This window comes from Corapipo altera, unplaced genomic scaffold (genome assembly GCF_003945725.1).
Source record: "Corapipo altera isolate COAL_440 unplaced genomic scaffold, ASM394572v1 50, whole genome shotgun sequence".
Taxonomy (NCBI): domain Eukaryota; kingdom Metazoa; phylum Chordata; class Aves; order Passeriformes; family Pipridae; genus Corapipo; species Corapipo altera.
The window spans coordinates 2,589,722-2,607,191 of NW_020884889.1; the positions used below are offsets into that span (position 1 = coordinate 2,589,722).

The window sequence follows — 17,470 nt, forward strand, 5'->3', positions numbered from 1 at the left end:
GCCCCCTTGAAAAGCGATCCCAAAGCAATCCAACTCCTCTTACAAATGATTTCCTGATCTTGACTGCTTCCAGTCTGCCACCCTGGCTCTGGAAAAGTTAATCCAGGCTATGTGCATTGCTGGGAGTGGATCCCACCAGACAATGTAACACTCTAATTAGGTAGTACCAAGGCAACTGTTTACAAGTGCGTTCCAAATGCCTCCCTTGCCTTTGCACCCTCCTACTGCAGCAGCAATATTTAGTAGAAGCGTCCTAGGTATAACTCTCCTGGGGCTTATTCACATGTCAGTCAGCTCAGCACAAGTACACTGTGAAAACGGATGAAAACAAAAGGGGGTGAGTTTCTGTCTTCCTTGGGAAGCAGTGGGTTTGTCAGGAGAAGGTTTTAGATGCATCGGTGAACATTCTCCAATAGGCACTGACAAAAATAAAACTGGAGCTTGCTGTGGGAAAGGCTGCCCTGAAGCCTGTAGTTCATTGCCCAGGCCATATTCCCAGTGAAAGTTCACTGATGGGACAGAAGTCTCTGCATCCCTGTGCCACCAGTCCCTCCCAAAATCAATAGCAGCTCTCCCATGGGATACCTTGGCTGCTTGGTTGTAACACTACATGAAAGAGGATTGGAAAACTCAGCCATGCTCATTATTGTTTCCTCCTCAGCCATGATGTGTCGGCGTTCCTTGCTCTTGGAAACAGGTTCTGCTGAGCTGGGGTGGAAATGCAGCAGAAGATCCGGTGACTGAGCTGCTCAAGGGACACTGTGAGTGCTCTTGTCACTGCACATCTCAGCAGGGAGGAATTGGCAAGGGAGGAAGAGACGTAAAAACGGTGCTATGGGAGGTTCAGAGTTGTGATGGATGAGGCTCTGTCTGCAATGCTGTCCTTTTTATCCACCTCACACCATAAGCTCTTGGCAAAAGAGCTGTAGCATAAAGGAATCACTTCACTCCCATTGAAATGCAGCTGCGTTAGACTACTCAGCTGTAATCAATGAAAGAAAAATACTCGGTGCCTTTTAAGCTGTAAGAGGAATTTACAGAGGCATAATGAAATTATTCAGTGTGAATTCAGCTGGGCTGCAAGTAGGGGCAAAAAACCTTCCTCTTCCAAACCAGGAAGCAGAACTTTATCCAGAAGTTACTTTGGTTTTCTGTGATCACCAGAAGAAAAACGACGCTAAAAGGTCACGGATATTTCTGAGCTGATATGGCTGGGTCTGACTCAGACCAGTGGAAATTACAGGATATTGTCTTGGAGGGCTCTTGTGAGTTAATATAAAGTTTCCTGGAATGATTTACAAATCTGAACTGCACAGAGGGATACAATGAAGGGAAATGGGGAAACTCAGGTTACACAAAGCACTGCAGAGCATTTGTGAAAGTCATTTTCTAACGTTCATGAGTAAAAAGTGGAGGCCTATGAGTTTCTGGCATTTTATACACTGCCAAGTACTTATTTACCTTAACATGCAACATTTCAGTTACTAAAATAAGTAGTCCTTTCAAGTTTGTTTGTTTTTAAAAAAAGAAGGGTTTTTTCAGTGTGTTTGCTAGTGAATGAGCTTGTACTTCACAGTCAGGCTGGTGCATCCTTTTATAGGAGAAGAGGGTTGGATTAGAACTGCAGGCTCACCTTGAAAATAATTTGGCCCCTCAAACACTTGTTTGAGTAAGCCATGGAAGAGCTAAGGAGGTAGTGGAGGGCTGGGAGAAAAGAATAGATGGTAGAATCTTCAAGGAACAGCAGAATAATGATCCTAACATCTGCCTTGCAACTCTAATGCAAATAGCATAACAATAAAACATGCTATTAAGTTTTTACAATGGAATATCCAGGAAGATCATCAGACAGGTGACTTGAATGGATCTCTGACGGTTTCTGCCAGCTGGGGAGCTCCTCTCACTGGCTGCACAGGGAGGGGTTTGTGAAGATAACATGCAGGTGTGGAGGGTATGGAGCAAACCCAGCTAGAGGGATGGGGAAATAAACAGTGTGTATAGGGGAAAGGGAGGGAGCAGGTGGCATTTCTTTCTAGAACCAAAATATAAGAAGTACAGATGACATCTAAAGTGGCAGTTCTTGGTTCGTAGTGAACATGAACAGCAGCCGAGGGCCCAGAGGAGATGTGGGTTGATGAGGACGGGCTGGGATGCGACTGGTGGGACAGGGCTGGTATGTGATGTAAAGCTGCACCTTTTCCCCCAACACATGTCTGCAATTATTTTGTTTTCCTTCCCACATGAGGCCCTGTAGCTCAGCTCAGGGTCTGGCCCCTGGAAAACTGCTGTTGTGCTGCTACCAGTGAGGTTTCACTGGGGTGAACTGGGCTCGTGGAGTTTCCTGTGGCTGAAACGGCCCCAAAAGCTCCTGCTCCACATCCCTGGGTTTTGGAAAGTGTGTCCCAGCTGCTCACTCAATCTCTACAGAAGACTTGCATGTGTTTTCTTCTCCTTTTCTAATCACTCAAATTCAAATACCAGTCAGATACTAGCTGTAAAATATTAACCAGTTATACAACACCTTCTGTGGCAGTAAGTCCTGGTATGAGGAGAATTTCTCCAGTGTTACACACTGGTGAGAAACACCAGGCTCACAATTAAGAGAAAAAAAGACTGAAAGAATGGAGTAATACAGCTGGATATTCCCCTTTTTATTTAGAAGTAGACAGCTAACATTGGACTATTCAGGATTCTGGCATTACTATAGAAAAGCCCTAATTAATATGCATGGCAGTTTTTTCATGGGTTTGTGGTGACAAATTTATATAAGTTTATCTAGAAGATTTCTAAAACTAATAGCATTTGTCATATGAATATTATACAATTAATGTCTAGCTGAAATACCAGCAGTCTACTATTAATTTTAACATAAGAATGGAAACGTTAACATTATCTGAATTCCAATTAGTGTGGGAAGGAGCAAAATACCACTAATGGGGAAAAAACCTGTTCTCTACTATTCCATTCTGCCCTGTGCTCTGCTTGCTGCCCAGGTGCTGGGACATGTCTGCTGCTGGGGAGTTGTTTGAAGGCATTGGGAACTCAAAATGGAAAAGATTTTGTGAGCAAAATGCTCTCAGTTTGAAAATGTGATGACATTTGGTGTATCACAGACTTAATTTGTGTCAGCCTTGCATATGTGATGGTTTATTACCAGTACCCAAATTTTCCAAAGTGCCAATGCATTGTAGAAACACTGCTCCTGTCGTTTTCCACGGCTGTTCACACACCTCTTCCTGATGGCAAATAAGGGATGCATTGCAGTCACAGGGCTGCTTCTTGCTCAGTCATCCTTCCAAAAAAAAAAAATCTGGAAAAAATAGTAATTTAAACCCCTTTTTTCCCAAGTACAGCAGCATCACACAAAACCACACAGGCAATGCAAGCTGAGCTTGGTCCTGCCCTCCAGTAGTGACCTTGGAAACCTTATCCAGGTCATTTTTTTGGGGGAGTTTTGGGTGTTTCTTAATATTTTTTTTAATTTTTTTTTTTTTTTTTGGTGAGTCCTTCTACAGGAATGGAATCTCAGGAAAATATTTCAGGCACACCAGCCTGTGATCAGCTGCTCAGGCTTGTGTAGCGCCAGGAGGCTGCTCTAGGCATGATGCTCCTGTGTCTCCTATAGAGAGGCAGAGGAAAGTAAAGCCCAAAGGCAAGGCAGTTTTTAACCTTAATTTCCAGCTATTTTCAGAGAGCAGATGGGAAGATGGAGACATGTTCTGCTCTCTGGACCCTCGCAAAAAATCTGGAGGCTGCAGAAGTGCTGAATGCCAGAGCCGAGAAGAGCATCGTCCGTGTTGCGCTGAGTGGGGAAAGGGTTGTGATGTAGCTCAAAACTTGAGCTCAAATATTCCTGCAGGAGCATGGACAAGCTGATTTTGAGGAGTGGTCTCACTGGGGAAGAAGGGAAATAAGTTCTCAAAGCTGTTGATTTGATCTGGGGTGTTTGGTACAACACCCAAAGCCTCAGGCACTGTGGGATGTGCCTCAATGGGGATGCCTCCTGTCCTGACTTGGGGTTAAAGTGTGGAGGAGAGCTGGCTCTTCAGAGAAAAAAATCCTAGGTGGTTCCCACGAGCAAAGAAAACTTATTCTCCCTTTGAAAATGTCTCTTCTGCTTCAGTTTAGGTAATCTCTAGCAGCAAAAAGCCAAATTCCCACCTTTGGTTACACCAGCATTGCTGCAGAAAGCTCCCCCTCAGCCACACTGACACCACTGCAATCCCAGCACGCAGCAGAGAGGATGAGAACACTTTTACAGGGACTGGAAGTGCTGGGAATCACCCTCTGGTGAGCCAGAATTCAGGAGTGGCAGCACTGCTCATTATATGATATTAATAGTGTGATTTGAAGAGGCCACTGCTGCATTTGGGCTCTGAAGTTATACAGCACCATAAGCTGATAAACACATAAAAACATATTACCCTTTAAGATCTTGATTGTCTTCAGTTTACTGTGCCTGCTCCAGAGTGTTAGGCTTTACAAGGGACAATATTACAGTACATGGGATAAAACTACTGTATCATCACTGCAGCCAGAGTGGCTCATGCTGTGCTCTGTGGGGACACGGCCATGTGGAGAAGCCAGGAGGCTTTAATGTCTAAATGCCAGAATTAGTGCACGGGATCCAGGAAAAAAAGTGACTACACAGGTCCAATCTTGTTCTCCAGGAGCAATGGCACCCTCCAGAAAGCTGATAGTCTTCAAAGCCTCTTCCTGAGATGGTAAATTCAGAAGGTGCTTCTCACAGTGTTTTATAAAATATTTTTTTCCCCCATTCCAGGCTCTGCACAAATGTTTCTAGTGGGCAAAATCTTTGGCTTGAGCTGGTGCAGAATGGTGTTTAGGGCCACTGGCAAAAAAAATTCGAAGAGAAAAAGGCTCCTTTATGGACCACATCTTCTACCACTGCCTGTTGCATCTTTTAACTCAGAAAACTTACTGGGGATTTTGTTCTTCTGGTTTTGTCAAAGAAGATGTTATTTCTTTAATATATTTTATCAGTTAAATGGTGTATTTAAGGTGTATGGTGCACCCAGTGGCACTGTTGAGTGACACAGTCCTGCTGTTTGGCTCCTCTAGGAAGGTGCTTTGTAGAAATCCTCTCTCCTGCTCCAGGAAATCAGGCCTCTGCCATGATTTCCCCTCAACACATCAGGCAGGGATGCACAGGGATCCTCTATGAACTTGTTCTGGAGCCTTGAGACTGCAGAGCTGATGTGTTACACCAGAAATCTGTTCTGAGAAGTCTCCCTACAAAAGACAGTAATCTGGATTAAAATCAATCTAGAAGACCCCACAGTTATGGTGTGGTGTTTGATTTGTGAGCAATAGCTGCTACTGTGAGTATCTGGAGTGGAGTGAAGGCAAAGCCACCACCTAGAAAGAAAAAAAGGGAGAGAATACCTGGAATCTCCCCGGCACTGCTGCCACACGCCTCTCTCTGAGGGAGCTGCCCTGCTGCCTCCTCAGGAAAATTCCTGCAGTTTTGAGTGTTGGGAAGTGAAAGTAACATTTCACAACACACACGAGCAGACTTCTGCCAACTCCAAGCCTACGAGAGGATTTTTCAAAGGCATGTTTGACAAGGAGTGTGGTGGGACTAAAGGATTGGAAGAACATTTTGACAACTCGACTCGAGCAGGTAACAGCGTGGCCTCGTCTTGGTTATTTCTATCCAGATTGAGAAGGTGGAGAAAGTAGCCAGACATCCTCCTATCTCACTCAGCAGTTTATCTCGAATTTACATACACTAATCTATGCCAAACTCTTGTGAGAACAGCCCTGCCTGATAAGATCCTGCCCCTACGGTGATGGACATCCCCTGAAAAATCTGCTCTCACCAGATTTTGCTGACGAATTGGAATCTCATGCCTTAACCCACACATAATTTTGCCTGGAGATTATAATGCTATTTTAATTTTTCTACACTCGCTGTAGCAAATATTACAGAATGCAAATCCTCTGGTATGAAGATACAGTTATGTAAGACCTCATTCAAAGGGTCTTATTTAAGAATGCACTTAAGCATATGTTGAGTTTCAGCAACACATCAGGAAACGTGAGGGTCTTAAAAATGCACCTGAGAGTTTTCATTCCCCTCTCAGGGATTTAAATAAAATACACTCTGATGCAATTCTCCTCTGTAAGATGACTTAGCAGAAAGAACAGTTCTTCAGACAAAACCACGTTCCTTTTCAGGAGAGAGTCTTTCTTAAATTATTTGCATTGGAAGGTTTTTTTCAGTGATGTTTAAAAATCACTGCATAAGAAATACTGTGCCATAAAAAAAAAAAAAAAAGAAGACTAAGTGAATTCTTCCTTTTAAGCCTCAAAAAAAAAAAAAAAAAGAAAAAAGGATATCTTGGACAGACAATCTTTAAACAAAGTGTGAGTTCATGAGAACATTGGGGTACAACGGCAAAAGAAGCTCTGCAAGACTAGCAGGTATTTTTCCCTACAATCTGTTGAAAAGACAGGCTGATTCCTTTCCTAGGGACAGCAGAGAAGTGTATTAAGCTTTGGTTCATTCCCAGCATTCAGTGAAGAGAGTTTTTGGGAAAGATGCCAGACACTATGGACCAAGTTCAGCTCTAGCCCAAGCAGACAGAATTCCCACTGAAATCAATGGGAGTTGCACCTGCTGACTTTGGAGTTGAATATGGCCCAATATGTGGATACTATAAAGGTTCTGTTTCCAAAGTTTCTCCTGGCTTGTTTTATGGGAATGTGGACCTGGCGCCAGGAACGTCAGAAGACCAATAAATTCACTATGGGAACTTCCAGGCCAATGACAACTCTCTCGCACAAAACAAGCCCAGGAGCTCACACGATGCTGAGGGACACATTGCCAGTGATCCCCCAGTTCATTTGCATGAATACCAGTTTCAGAAATGCTGTGAGAGAAGAAAATGGGGAGGGTGTGACTGGGAGAGACACGGGGGGAAATGTTTTGATTGGTTTGTCCAAAGAATGTGGATAATAATTTTAATTACCCCAGATGTTTGTTAACTTGCAGGAATAGCGGTCCTAAGTCACTAAGGAGGGTTTGTTATATTTATATGGGCTATTTGATGGCTGGTCTCAAGAGCTGCTACGCTATGTCTTCCCAATTTGGACGGAGTTCTAGCTGTGACTGTCTCCAGGGGCAGAATAAAAGTCCAGACAGGCTGGAGGAGTCCATCCAGAAAAAAAAGCAGTAGCCTGAATGTATCCACGTGGCTGAATACAGAGGAGTTAACAAAAGCATTATGTAAAGGAGCCAGTTTGTCTCTGTTGGGGTTATAATTGGCTGGTAACTGGGATTTAAACAACTGAGATTCAAAGTCCGTTTTTTGAGTAATTGCTCTATTATGGAACCAGTCTCCTCACAAAGCACATGTGTTCTTGGCAAGTGGTTTGTAGGTAGTGGAAGCACAGGAAGAGAAAGTTAATAGTGCGATACAAGAAATAATCCTAGATCCTCTGCATTAAATAAAGAAAAAGAGAGAAAAGAAAGCTTTAATTCTTTTAAAATTGTAAAAAAAATGAGTTTTAGATCCACATCCTGCATCATGGTTTGTCCTAAAGTTTTAAAATATTTGAAGTTGGTATTTCTGACTCAAGTTCATTTCCTTGATACACCAACCAAGAGCCTTCTATACCTCTGATGTATTTATCTAAATGCAGTAGTTTCCCAGAGAAGGTGTGGAGGAGATATTCACTTCTTCTTTGCATGGGCATTGTGCCCACTCTGAACACTCACACGTGGAATAAAGAGCAAGGGCAGAGGAATGGGTTAAAGGCAATGAGTGCTGATGGAAACCCGTCTTTCAAAGGAATATTGTAATTTCTTGTATTTGGAAAGACCGTTTTAAAATTTCTTTTCCAAGCTGCTTATGATTAACAACCTTCTTTCCATGTCCTCCATCTCCAGACCAATATTCCTTCTTCTACCACTAAACCCATATGAGTCATCCATTTCAAAATCTGTGGTGGTCATACAGAACATTCACACACACACACACAGAGCAAATTAGGGGAAAATTGATGTCAAGGCCTATCGAGTATGAAGGGCCTTTTAAAACCAACCTTCAGAATGTGCTAATATTTACACATTCCCAAACCACCTGGAAATATGTTCCAACTGCTTTAAAGCATTTTCAATACCATTTAAATGGATGTGCAGCCATTCAGGGTTGTACATTAATTTACCCTAAAATCCAATTTGATCCTGTCCATAATTTGATGCCTTTGAAAAAAATACCCGCCCAACCCTGAATTTTATAGGAAGTCAAAAAAATCTTATTTCAACCAAGAAGGAGTCAGGGTTTTTTTTCTTCAAAAATTTTCAGAAACATTTTTTTTTTTTTTGCTTTTTATGCTGGAGATCCAATTTACTGGTTTTAAGGTTGTGCTTTTCCATAATCTTCTTGAATAAACATTTTTCTTTCTTCTTGCAAATGTGAGATAGTTTGGAGTTCCTTAGTTTTGTAGGAGTTTTGATGCTAGCATGTCGTTGAACTGATGGAAATGGGGATTAATGAAAACATATATTCTTGTATGTATTGTGCACATGTAATGTTTAGGTCCTTTTATTCTGTATGGAACTGTATCAAAGATTTGGTATAAATGAATACCTACAGTCTATAATTCCATAATTTTATCCTATTTAATCCCCTATTGACTTTATTTTGGGTTCCATTTATACGTTCTGCCAAATTAGAACAAATAATCTTAATTTTTGTATATTCAGCTCCATCTGGAGTCAACTCCAAATGCAGAGAGGAACTAGAAGTTTATTTTGAAATCATCTTAAACAAATGATTGTATATCCAAGGTTTAAAAAATCCCACAAAACCAAAAAGCCCAGAGGCATTCATGGTCCTTTTAATTCACCTGCAGGTAAAAGGGCTGAGCTTTATGTCACTGGAATCAGTCTACACTTGCGTTTCTTTCTTCACAGCAGTGATAATTATTCTCCTTACGAATGAACTGTGGCATTTAATTGCCTATAAACACATTTTAAGATCTGGAGATGGATGTTGCTAATCAGTTGGAAAATACAGCAAGTTTCTTCCAGGTATTGATACGATTACAGCACGTCCCTCTCACTGCTGTGGGTCAGCATCACATCATCCCAGAGGGCACCTGGGTGGGCCTGGTTCATACAATCCTAGGATGGTTTGGGTTAAAAGGGATTTTAAAGCTCCCAACCCCTTTCCCATGGGCAGGGACACCTTCCACTAGACCAGGTTGCTCCATGTTCCGCAGGATTCATGCACGTCCAAAGTTTATTTAACAAGTGAAAACCCAAAGTGCTCAATCCAAAAGTCATACGATACAGTAGGGACAGACCCTTTCTACCCTCTACCTGGAGGTAAAAATCTGATCCCTCCCCCAGTTAGGCTGCTGGAATTCTTGCTGATGACATTACATATTAAAATAGACGTTGCTTTAAAAGGGTTAATAATACAAGATTAATAGCTGTTATGAGCTCGTTGCAGACATCAGGAGTTTGTGCTATAGAATGTAATAAGCACATCAACAGATGGTCTGGTAGATGCTTATAAGCCACAGTTACAAGCACGCGATTGACCTGTTGGACTCTCTAACAACCTCCACAACTGACTGGCCGTGTATTCCAACACCTCCCAGCCACTCATTAACTCCTGGTAAACTATTTACACACAGGCCATTGATATGCAGCGTGATCACATCGCCCGTGTCTGCAGGATAGAGCAGGAGCAGGATAGAGCCCCAGCGACTCGCAGCACTTTATTAATTCAATCCATTAACGGGAGGCAGGTTCTGACAGCCGGGGAGCCGAGAGGCACCGGGAGCGACTGGCAGCGCGTACCGCTCGCTCCTGCCACCACATCACCTTCGAGGTGCCTTTTATCGCTGATTTCTCGCATCCACACACACAAAAGAGGAGACAAACACGAGGTGTGGCAGGGAAGGGGTATTGCCGCTGCCGAGCCGCGCCGCGAAGGCTCAGCGTGGCTGCAAAGTGCATCGACAGCCCCTTAAAAACGCTGTCAAAAAGGCACAAACATCAGCATAATTTATCGGTGGCTATTTTAGGCAGGTGCACGGGAACTCTAAATATATGGCATTCACCGCTTGCTGCAGTTGCTATGGATATGATATCTCAGGCCTGTAACTAGGGTTATAAATGCTGTTGTGTGCTTATTATTGTTGTTGTTATTAAAACATGAATTTTATAGTTATTCCTGCTCAGCTGCCGCCTTTAAATCATCCATGTAACTGCATATTCTTTGTTTGAAGGAGGGAGGTGTATGGGAAAGAGGTAATAAACAATACCCTTTCTGCCTTCTGTTTTTCCTTTGCTCCAGAAGGGACCAATCTTGAGCTAATGTTTGCAGTAATATTGGGACCAGGAGAAACAGAAATCACCCAGAGCCACAGAAATGTCCTTCATTTGGGTCCATGTGATTAGCAGTCTGGTATTTAAGTTTTTCCCACATCAAACGTGTCCAATTGTTTTTTTTCCCTCCATTTTTCTTCAGAGGTTGTTCTCCTGCAGCTGTAGGATTCTGCTCAGCCCTCTTGCTGTTATGGTGAGGTGGTTGCTTCCACCCAAATCCTGCAGATCTGGGAAAGGGAAGGCGGCTGGAGGCTGGAGAGGCTCTACAGACAGAGGGGTTAATGTCAACCTGCCCACCCAGTGTCCATTCCAGAGTGTGCTGTGCTCCTGTCCCCTTGCCAAGAGGAGACTGAGTGTTATCCTGCAGTTGGGAGCTTGTGAAGGTCATTGGTACAGGATTCGACTCAACACAGAGCAAAAACTGGCAAAAAACTGGAAAACGTGGTAAAAATGGGCAACCCACATTTTGCCTGACATTGCCTGGCTTGTTACGAGCCTGTAAAATGCAGTTTATAAGTGGAGATTTGGGAAGGGGGGGGAAGGAAAGGAGCAATGTCCAAGGATTTCTGTGTGCCTTTCAGGTGTACAAATCCCACTCACCCAAGCTGTGTAAAAGATGTATCACTCACCCAGGCATAATTCCTACCTGGAACACTTACAAATCCACACCTCCCTGCTACAGAAACATTCAGCCCGCAGCAGAGCCTGGGCAAGGCGAGCTGGCAGCAGCAGGAGCCCCTGGAGCAGAGGAGGTGGTTCTGGTGGGTGCTCTCAGCTCCTGGGCCATCGCAAAGGACACTCAAGGAGCTGCAAAGACCTTCCAAGGAGCAGCACCTCGAGCAGACACAGGCAACGCTCCGTGACAGCTGACCTTCGTCCCGGGGAGCTGACACGGCTGGAGAAGGCAGGAGAATAAATTTCAACTACTCCCTTACGCTGGTAATACAAAATGTTCAGATGCTTAAAGGTTACGACAAGCGAGCGTCTGGTAAAGAGGTCAGGCTGCCCTGAACGTGCTGCAGAAGCCAAAATAAAGTCTAGTCAAGCCTATATGGAGCATGAGCACCGAGGCAGGGAAACCAGCGAGGCCTCTCTCTCCCCAGTGGTGGCCCCAGAAAGCAGCGGTGAGGCCGCTGTTAAAATTAAAGTATGGCTGAGTATGAGGATATTTGCCTTGGGCAGATACATGTTTTGAGAGACCGGGGTCAGTGGCTGTTTTAACCGCGTTGTTTCATCCCCACTGCCACACTTCCCGAGCTTTCCACTTCAGCGGCATTTCGAACAGGACACAGGTATGCCGGTGGCATTCGGCATCACACTCTGGAGAGCGCAGTGTGGGGGTGTGTGGTTGTGTGTTTCCTTCTGTCCATCTGTCTGTCTCAAGGACCATAAACCAGCAGTGGACAAAGGGGAGGCTCAAAGCCCAGTGCAAACAGAGAGGAGGGATGATTGTAGAACCAACAGGACGGAGAGGAAAAGCCATTTCCTACCACCAGGGAAGATCAAGTCATGACAAAATGATTTCTTAATGACATCTATATTTCAGGCTTCCTGTGGAAAAAGAAAGCAGAAGATGACTTTGCACGAATCTACACACACAATAGGCAGTGAACAGTGCACACCTTATTTTTAAAAAGTTTTATTTATTATTATTATCTCACGTGGGAGGCTTTGCTAAGGATCGGGACCTCAGTGGGTTGCTGGGCAATAACAAAACACAAACTGCTACAGTTTATAGCTGAGCCACTGGACAAGTTGCAGCAGGTAAAAGAAGTGGAAATGAGGTCTAAGTTGGTGGAAGAATGACCTGATAAAATAAACAAGTTAGAAAAAATGAAGAGACAGTTTTCCCAAATCTCATCCAAGATTGCAAATGGCCACAACTTGGGAAACCTTCTCCTAACACATCTTTGATATGTTCAGATGGACTTGGGGAGACTACAAACTACAGGAATTTTGCATTTTGGCCACCTCATTTAATCCATTGGCCACAATGTTTTTGTTTTGGGCTGGGTGTTTTTGTGTCTAGTCAGTTTTACTTCCTTGTGATGAAGTTCCAGCAAAATATTTGTAAACACTTTTTGGTCCAAAGAAAGGCCAAAGCTATTCAAGCTGCTGTAAGGATATGCAAGGTGTTCAGCCACAGGATGCCACATCTGGGTTCCCAATAAGCAAAACTTCTCAGCACTTATATCAACCTCCTTTGCACAGGTCTACAGATAAAAGCAGAGGCAAACAGTGTTGACAAGGAAACATATTTCATCATGAAGCATCTTTGCACGTCACCATGAAAATTAACTTTAATTTGTCCAAATTACGACTCGTTAATTTTGCACATGGTACGTGTAGTACAGTGTGCTTGAGGTTTTCATGGTCAAACATATGGCCGTGGTGTGGCTGTACATGTTGAAAAATCCTGACTTAAATATTTCCACTGAAAATAATGGGAACACTCTCAGAGAAAGACATCAACATGCAGGAGCCAAATGTGATTAAAAGTGCCACTGAAGCTGAGCACGAGCATGTGCATGGCTGGCACTGGGAGCTGCCCAACACGGGAAAGGGTGAGGAATGCTGAACACTGGGCACAGGTCTTCTCTTAAGAGGTTAAGAGAGCAGAGCTAAGGGCGTGTCAGCATTCACACAAAAAGGGATTCCCCCCAATGCACCTCCACAGCATAAAAGGTAAAGACATCCTGGAAGAATCCAGCCAGACAATTCCAAATTATGACTTTTGCATCGGCAGCTCAGCAGGATGGAGAGCACAGCAAACACCTCTGGTTCAACACTGTGTTTTCAAAAAACTTTTTAAAAGAATCTGACAGATTCCAGAAACAAACTGCGTTATGACACCTATAGGACTGTGTTTACATGAGACTGGAAGCTCTCTGGGGGGCACAGCACATCTTTTTGTTCTCTGCTTCTGCATTATCCAGCACAATGTGCTTGTCCATGACTTACCCCATTTGCCAAAGTAATGAAAGAAAGGCTATTTTACAATAATAGAAGTTCTTTATGACAGCAGAATGATCCACCACAGACATACAGCTCCCACTTCAGCTCTGCCTTTACACAACAATACATTAATTAGTAAATAACACATTATAATTTATGCTGCATCAATGCTACAACACAGACAGAAAGGACACTTGTACTGCTCAGCACCCGGCACAGCTGTACTCAGCAACAGTAAAAATTTATGGGACATGAAGATATTTCTGGTTCAATTTGAGGACTTGAAAGTCTGTCTATGGTAGACACACACGTGGCAGTCCAGGATTGTTTCATGTGTAAATATCTGATTTTCCTGCACGGAATCTTGGGAGGATTGTGATACCACCCAAATGGGCACAGCCTTGTGCTTTGAGTTATTATTACTGAATTATTGACACAGTCCTGCATATGTGTGCACACATGGCAATTCTGCCCCCCTTGTGCTCAGTGATGATCTTCCCCTTAACTTCTGTAATGCAGAATAGAACCTTTTCACCTTTCCTGAGGGGTACAAGAGCTAATGTGTAACTCAGATAACTGAACCATTCTGACACAGAAAATGGTATGAGAATGGATGGAGAAACTACAAGAAGAAAAACATGTATAAGGTTGGGGGAATGATGTGGTAACATAACAGAAGGCTATTGTAATACAAGATGTTCAAGGAGAATTTAGGTTTAAATGTAAAAAACTTAATTTTGACATTTGCATTAATAATGTGACATTTGCAAATTTCTCAACATAGCTTTTTAAAAAAAAACAACAAACCCGAACCCTAGAGTATAGCTAATGCTCACAGATGTCTGCTTTCTTATACTTAAGCATCAAATTGCTATCTCCCCATGCCAAAGTATTGCAACAAATCAGTGATTACTCAGGACACCCATATGCTGAGCAGCCTGGCTACTACGAGCTCCGGCGAAACAGCGGGAACACGGCCCACGTTTTCCCATCCCTGAAAGCCCAAACCTCTTCTGCCTCAACTAATCCTGTCTCCCCCCTTTTGGGGGCTGGCCATCCAATGCCATCGAGGGATACGAGCGGAGAAACGTGCAGGGAGCTCACACTGCTGGGGTGTTGGGTGGGGATGGTGAGTGTGGAAGGGGAAGGTGGTGAGTGTGGAAGGGGAGGGTGGTGAGTATGGATGGGGACATGTTCTGCTGTGGTTTGTCCCCTCTGGTGAGCCAAGCCTTGGCATCCCCATCCTGCGCTCCTGCCCTGCATCCCTGGGAGCAGTGCTGCAGGACCTGCCCTTGGCCTGCTCTCAGTGTGCGGCCATTAAATGCCATAAATGAACAAACATAACCATGTAAAAATCGCAGCTATGGGTTTTGCCTTCCTCCTAACTCCGTCCCTGCCTTTTTATATGTTATTTAATTTTTTTTTTATTTATTATGTGTGGGGAACACAGCGGCGCTTCCACTGGCGGGGGTCGCTCGTGGGCTCTCCCGGCGCCCCGCAGGATGCTCGCTGCAGCCATCAGGGGCTCCCTGCCCCGTTTCCCCCTTAGAGAAGGCCGGGGCAGGGACGGCGGCGGTCCCGCAGCATCCCTGGGCGCAGCATCCTCCCGTCCCGTCCCGCTCCGCTCCGGGCTCGCTCCGCTCCGGGTTTTCCCTGGCGCCCGCTCGCGCCGCCGCCGCCTCCGCGCGCGCCGCCGCCGCCGCCGCCGCCGCCTGGGCGGGGGGGGCCGGGGGGGGGGGGGCACGGGAGCGCGCGCGGGAGGGGAGGGGAGGGAAGGAGAGGGAAGGGAGGGAAGGAGAGGGAAGGGAGGGAAGGGGAGGGCGGGAGCGAGCCCCGTCCCCGCGCGGCCGCAGAGCGGGGAAGCGGCGGCGGAGCGACGCCGGGCTCTTGTTTACCAGCGCTCACTCTCCGTCGTGCACAGGGAGCCAGCGCGGAGGAGGAGGAGGAGGAGGATAAGGGGGGGGCAGACGCGGCAGCAGAGCGCTGCGAACCCTGGCGCAAGCGAGCGGCGAATTAATTGGGAGGAGCAGCAGACCCTTCCCCCCCCCCCCTCCCCTCCCCACCCCGTTCCCTCCCCGGAGGAATTACAGACCCTTCGCAACAAGCTCCTGGGCTTTGACCTTCAGCAAACCGGATCGCCTTGCTCGCCCCCCCCCGGCTCACACACTCACACACACACACCTCTCCCGGATCCCCCTCCCCCTGCCTTGGGCTGGGCAGCGCCGGGGGAAGGTTTGCAGCGCGCGCGCACCCAGAGGAGGAGGGAAAAGAGGAAAGGGAGGAAAAAAAAAAAAGGGAGAAAAAAAAAAAAAAAAGGAAAAGGATTTACAAATTCGCTGGGTGGTTTTTGTTGTTGTTGTTGTTGTTGTCGTCGTCGTTCGTCGTCCTCCCCCCCGCCCCCGCCGCGATGGGAAGGCGGCTCGGAGGGATGCGAGGAGGAGAGCTGCGGGGGGAGGAGGCGGGGTGCTGAGCGCTCCGCTCGCCCCGCTGCTGCTGCCGCCGCCGCTGCTTTGTGTGTGTGTCCTGGATTCGGCTTTTTTTTTTCTTTTTTCTTTTTCTTTTTTTTTTTTTTTTTTTTTTGGAGAAGGAGCCTGTGGCAGCCGCGCCGAGGAGAGGAAGAGGAGGAGTAGGGGCGAAGCCTTTTTAATTCATTTTCGACCCAAATCCTGCGTTTCGAGCCTCTGCAGGCAGCCGGACTCGTGGTGGTGGCGGCGGTGTTGTTGTGGGTGGTGGTTGTGCGTGGGGTGTCCCCCCCCACCCTCCCCGGCCGAGCGGGGAGCGGAGCCGCGGGGATCCCGCCGGGGCAGCCCCGTCCCCGCGCGGGGGGACGGCGGAGCTGTTGTTGTTTTGTAATAGGATTGTCTGGGTCGCGCCCCCCCCCTTCCCCTCCCTCCGCGGCCCTCCCAGTTTTTGTGTCTCTCTGTGTGTGTGTGTATATGTGCGTGTGTGCGGTGTTTGAAAATGGAGGTTGAAGATGCCGACTGCCAGCCCCGATGTGCCTCGTGTTTGCGGCTCCTGTGCACGATGTACCACCGCAGCCAGCGCTGAGGGGAGACGGCGGCGCCCCCCGCCCGCCGCCCCGAGCCCGCCCCGCCGCCCCGGAGACAGCGTCGCCCCGGGGCTTCCATGCCTTGTTGTTGTTGCCGTTAATACATCGTGAATATCTTGTGTATTTTTGGTGTGGTTGCTCCGGAAGATCAACACCCAGGGACCTCAACAACCCTCCGGTTCGCCGCTCTCCGAAGGGTCTTGTGTTTTTTTCTTTTTTTTTTTTTTTTTTTTTTTTTCCATTTCTTGAGGCAACGTGGATTTATTTACCCTGCCCCGCTTCTCCTCCGCCGCTCGTTATTTTTAGAGGACGGGGAGAGGAAAGAAAGCGAACAATTTCTGGACTTTTTTTTTGTTTTGTTTTCGGAAAGGGGGATTTTGTCCAATTAAAGAAAGAGGAATGAAGTCTGGCGCTGGAGGAGCGTCCCTCGCCGTCGTCTGGGGGTTCCTGCTCGTCTTCGGCGCACTTTGTCTGTGGCCAACAAATGGAGAAAGTGAGTACGATGCGTGCCGGGGGGGGGGGGGCGAGGGACCCCCGAGTGAGGGGTTGTTTGGGAGGGGGCTGAGGGCGTCGGCTGCCTGTGCGTGTTTGGGGCGTTATGAGGGAGTCGGTGAGGGGGGTCCCTGTGTGAGTGTGTGTGTGAGTGGGGGGGGGTCCTTATAGGTGTGTGAAGGGCTCACTCTGTGTGTGTGTGTGTGTGTGTGTGTGTAGTATGTGTGTTTGGGGGGGATGTCTCTGTGTGAATGAGAGGGCTGGGGAGGGGTGGGCTGTGTGAGAGTGTGTGCGTTGTGTGTCCCTGTGTGAATGTGTGTGAGGGGGCTGGTGAGGGGGGCGCTCCCTCTGTGTGTGTGTGTGGATGCGTGAGGGGCTCCCTGCGTTTGTGTGCGTGTGGAGGGGCTGCTGAGGGGGTTCCCTGTCTGAGGAGCTGCCTCTGCGTGTGTGAGAGGTGCTCCTTGTGTATCTGTGGTTGTGTGAGGGGGCTCCTTCTCCTTGGGGAGGTGTGTGAGGGGCTCCCCCTCCACGGAGGGGTGTGTGTGTGAGGGGCTCCCCCTCCACGGAGGGGTGTGTGTGTGAGGGGCTCCCCCTCCACGGAGGGG

At 46.6% G+C, this 17,470-nt stretch overlaps 1 protein-coding gene and 1 long non-coding RNA gene across 5 annotated transcripts in view; both read left to right on the top strand.

Annotated features, from left to right (window-relative positions):
* The first annotated feature begins 9,561 nt into the window (after positions 1 to 9,561).
* LOC113947774 lies at positions 9,562 to 14,882 on the top strand. Its single transcript, XR_003527852.1, has 3 exons — positions 9,562 to 9,653; positions 10,512 to 10,813; positions 10,951 to 14,882. It is a non-coding gene; the product is annotated as an uncharacterized LOC113947774 (long non-coding RNA).
* Positions 14,883 to 16,593: 1,711 nt separating this feature from the next.
* Positions 16,594 to 17,470, top strand: part of IGF1R (insulin like growth factor 1 receptor) — a 174,677-nt gene continuing 173,800 nt past the window's right edge. For all 4 annotated transcript variants that reach the window (XM_027644377.1, XM_027644378.1, XM_027644379.1 and 1 more), the window contains exon 1: positions 16,594 to 16,866. In XM_027644377.1, the coding sequence (XP_027500178.1) occupies positions 16,773 to 16,866 (94 nt within the window). In that variant the 5' untranslated portion in view covers positions 16,594 to 16,772. The remainder of the gene's footprint in view (positions 16,867 to 17,470) is intronic.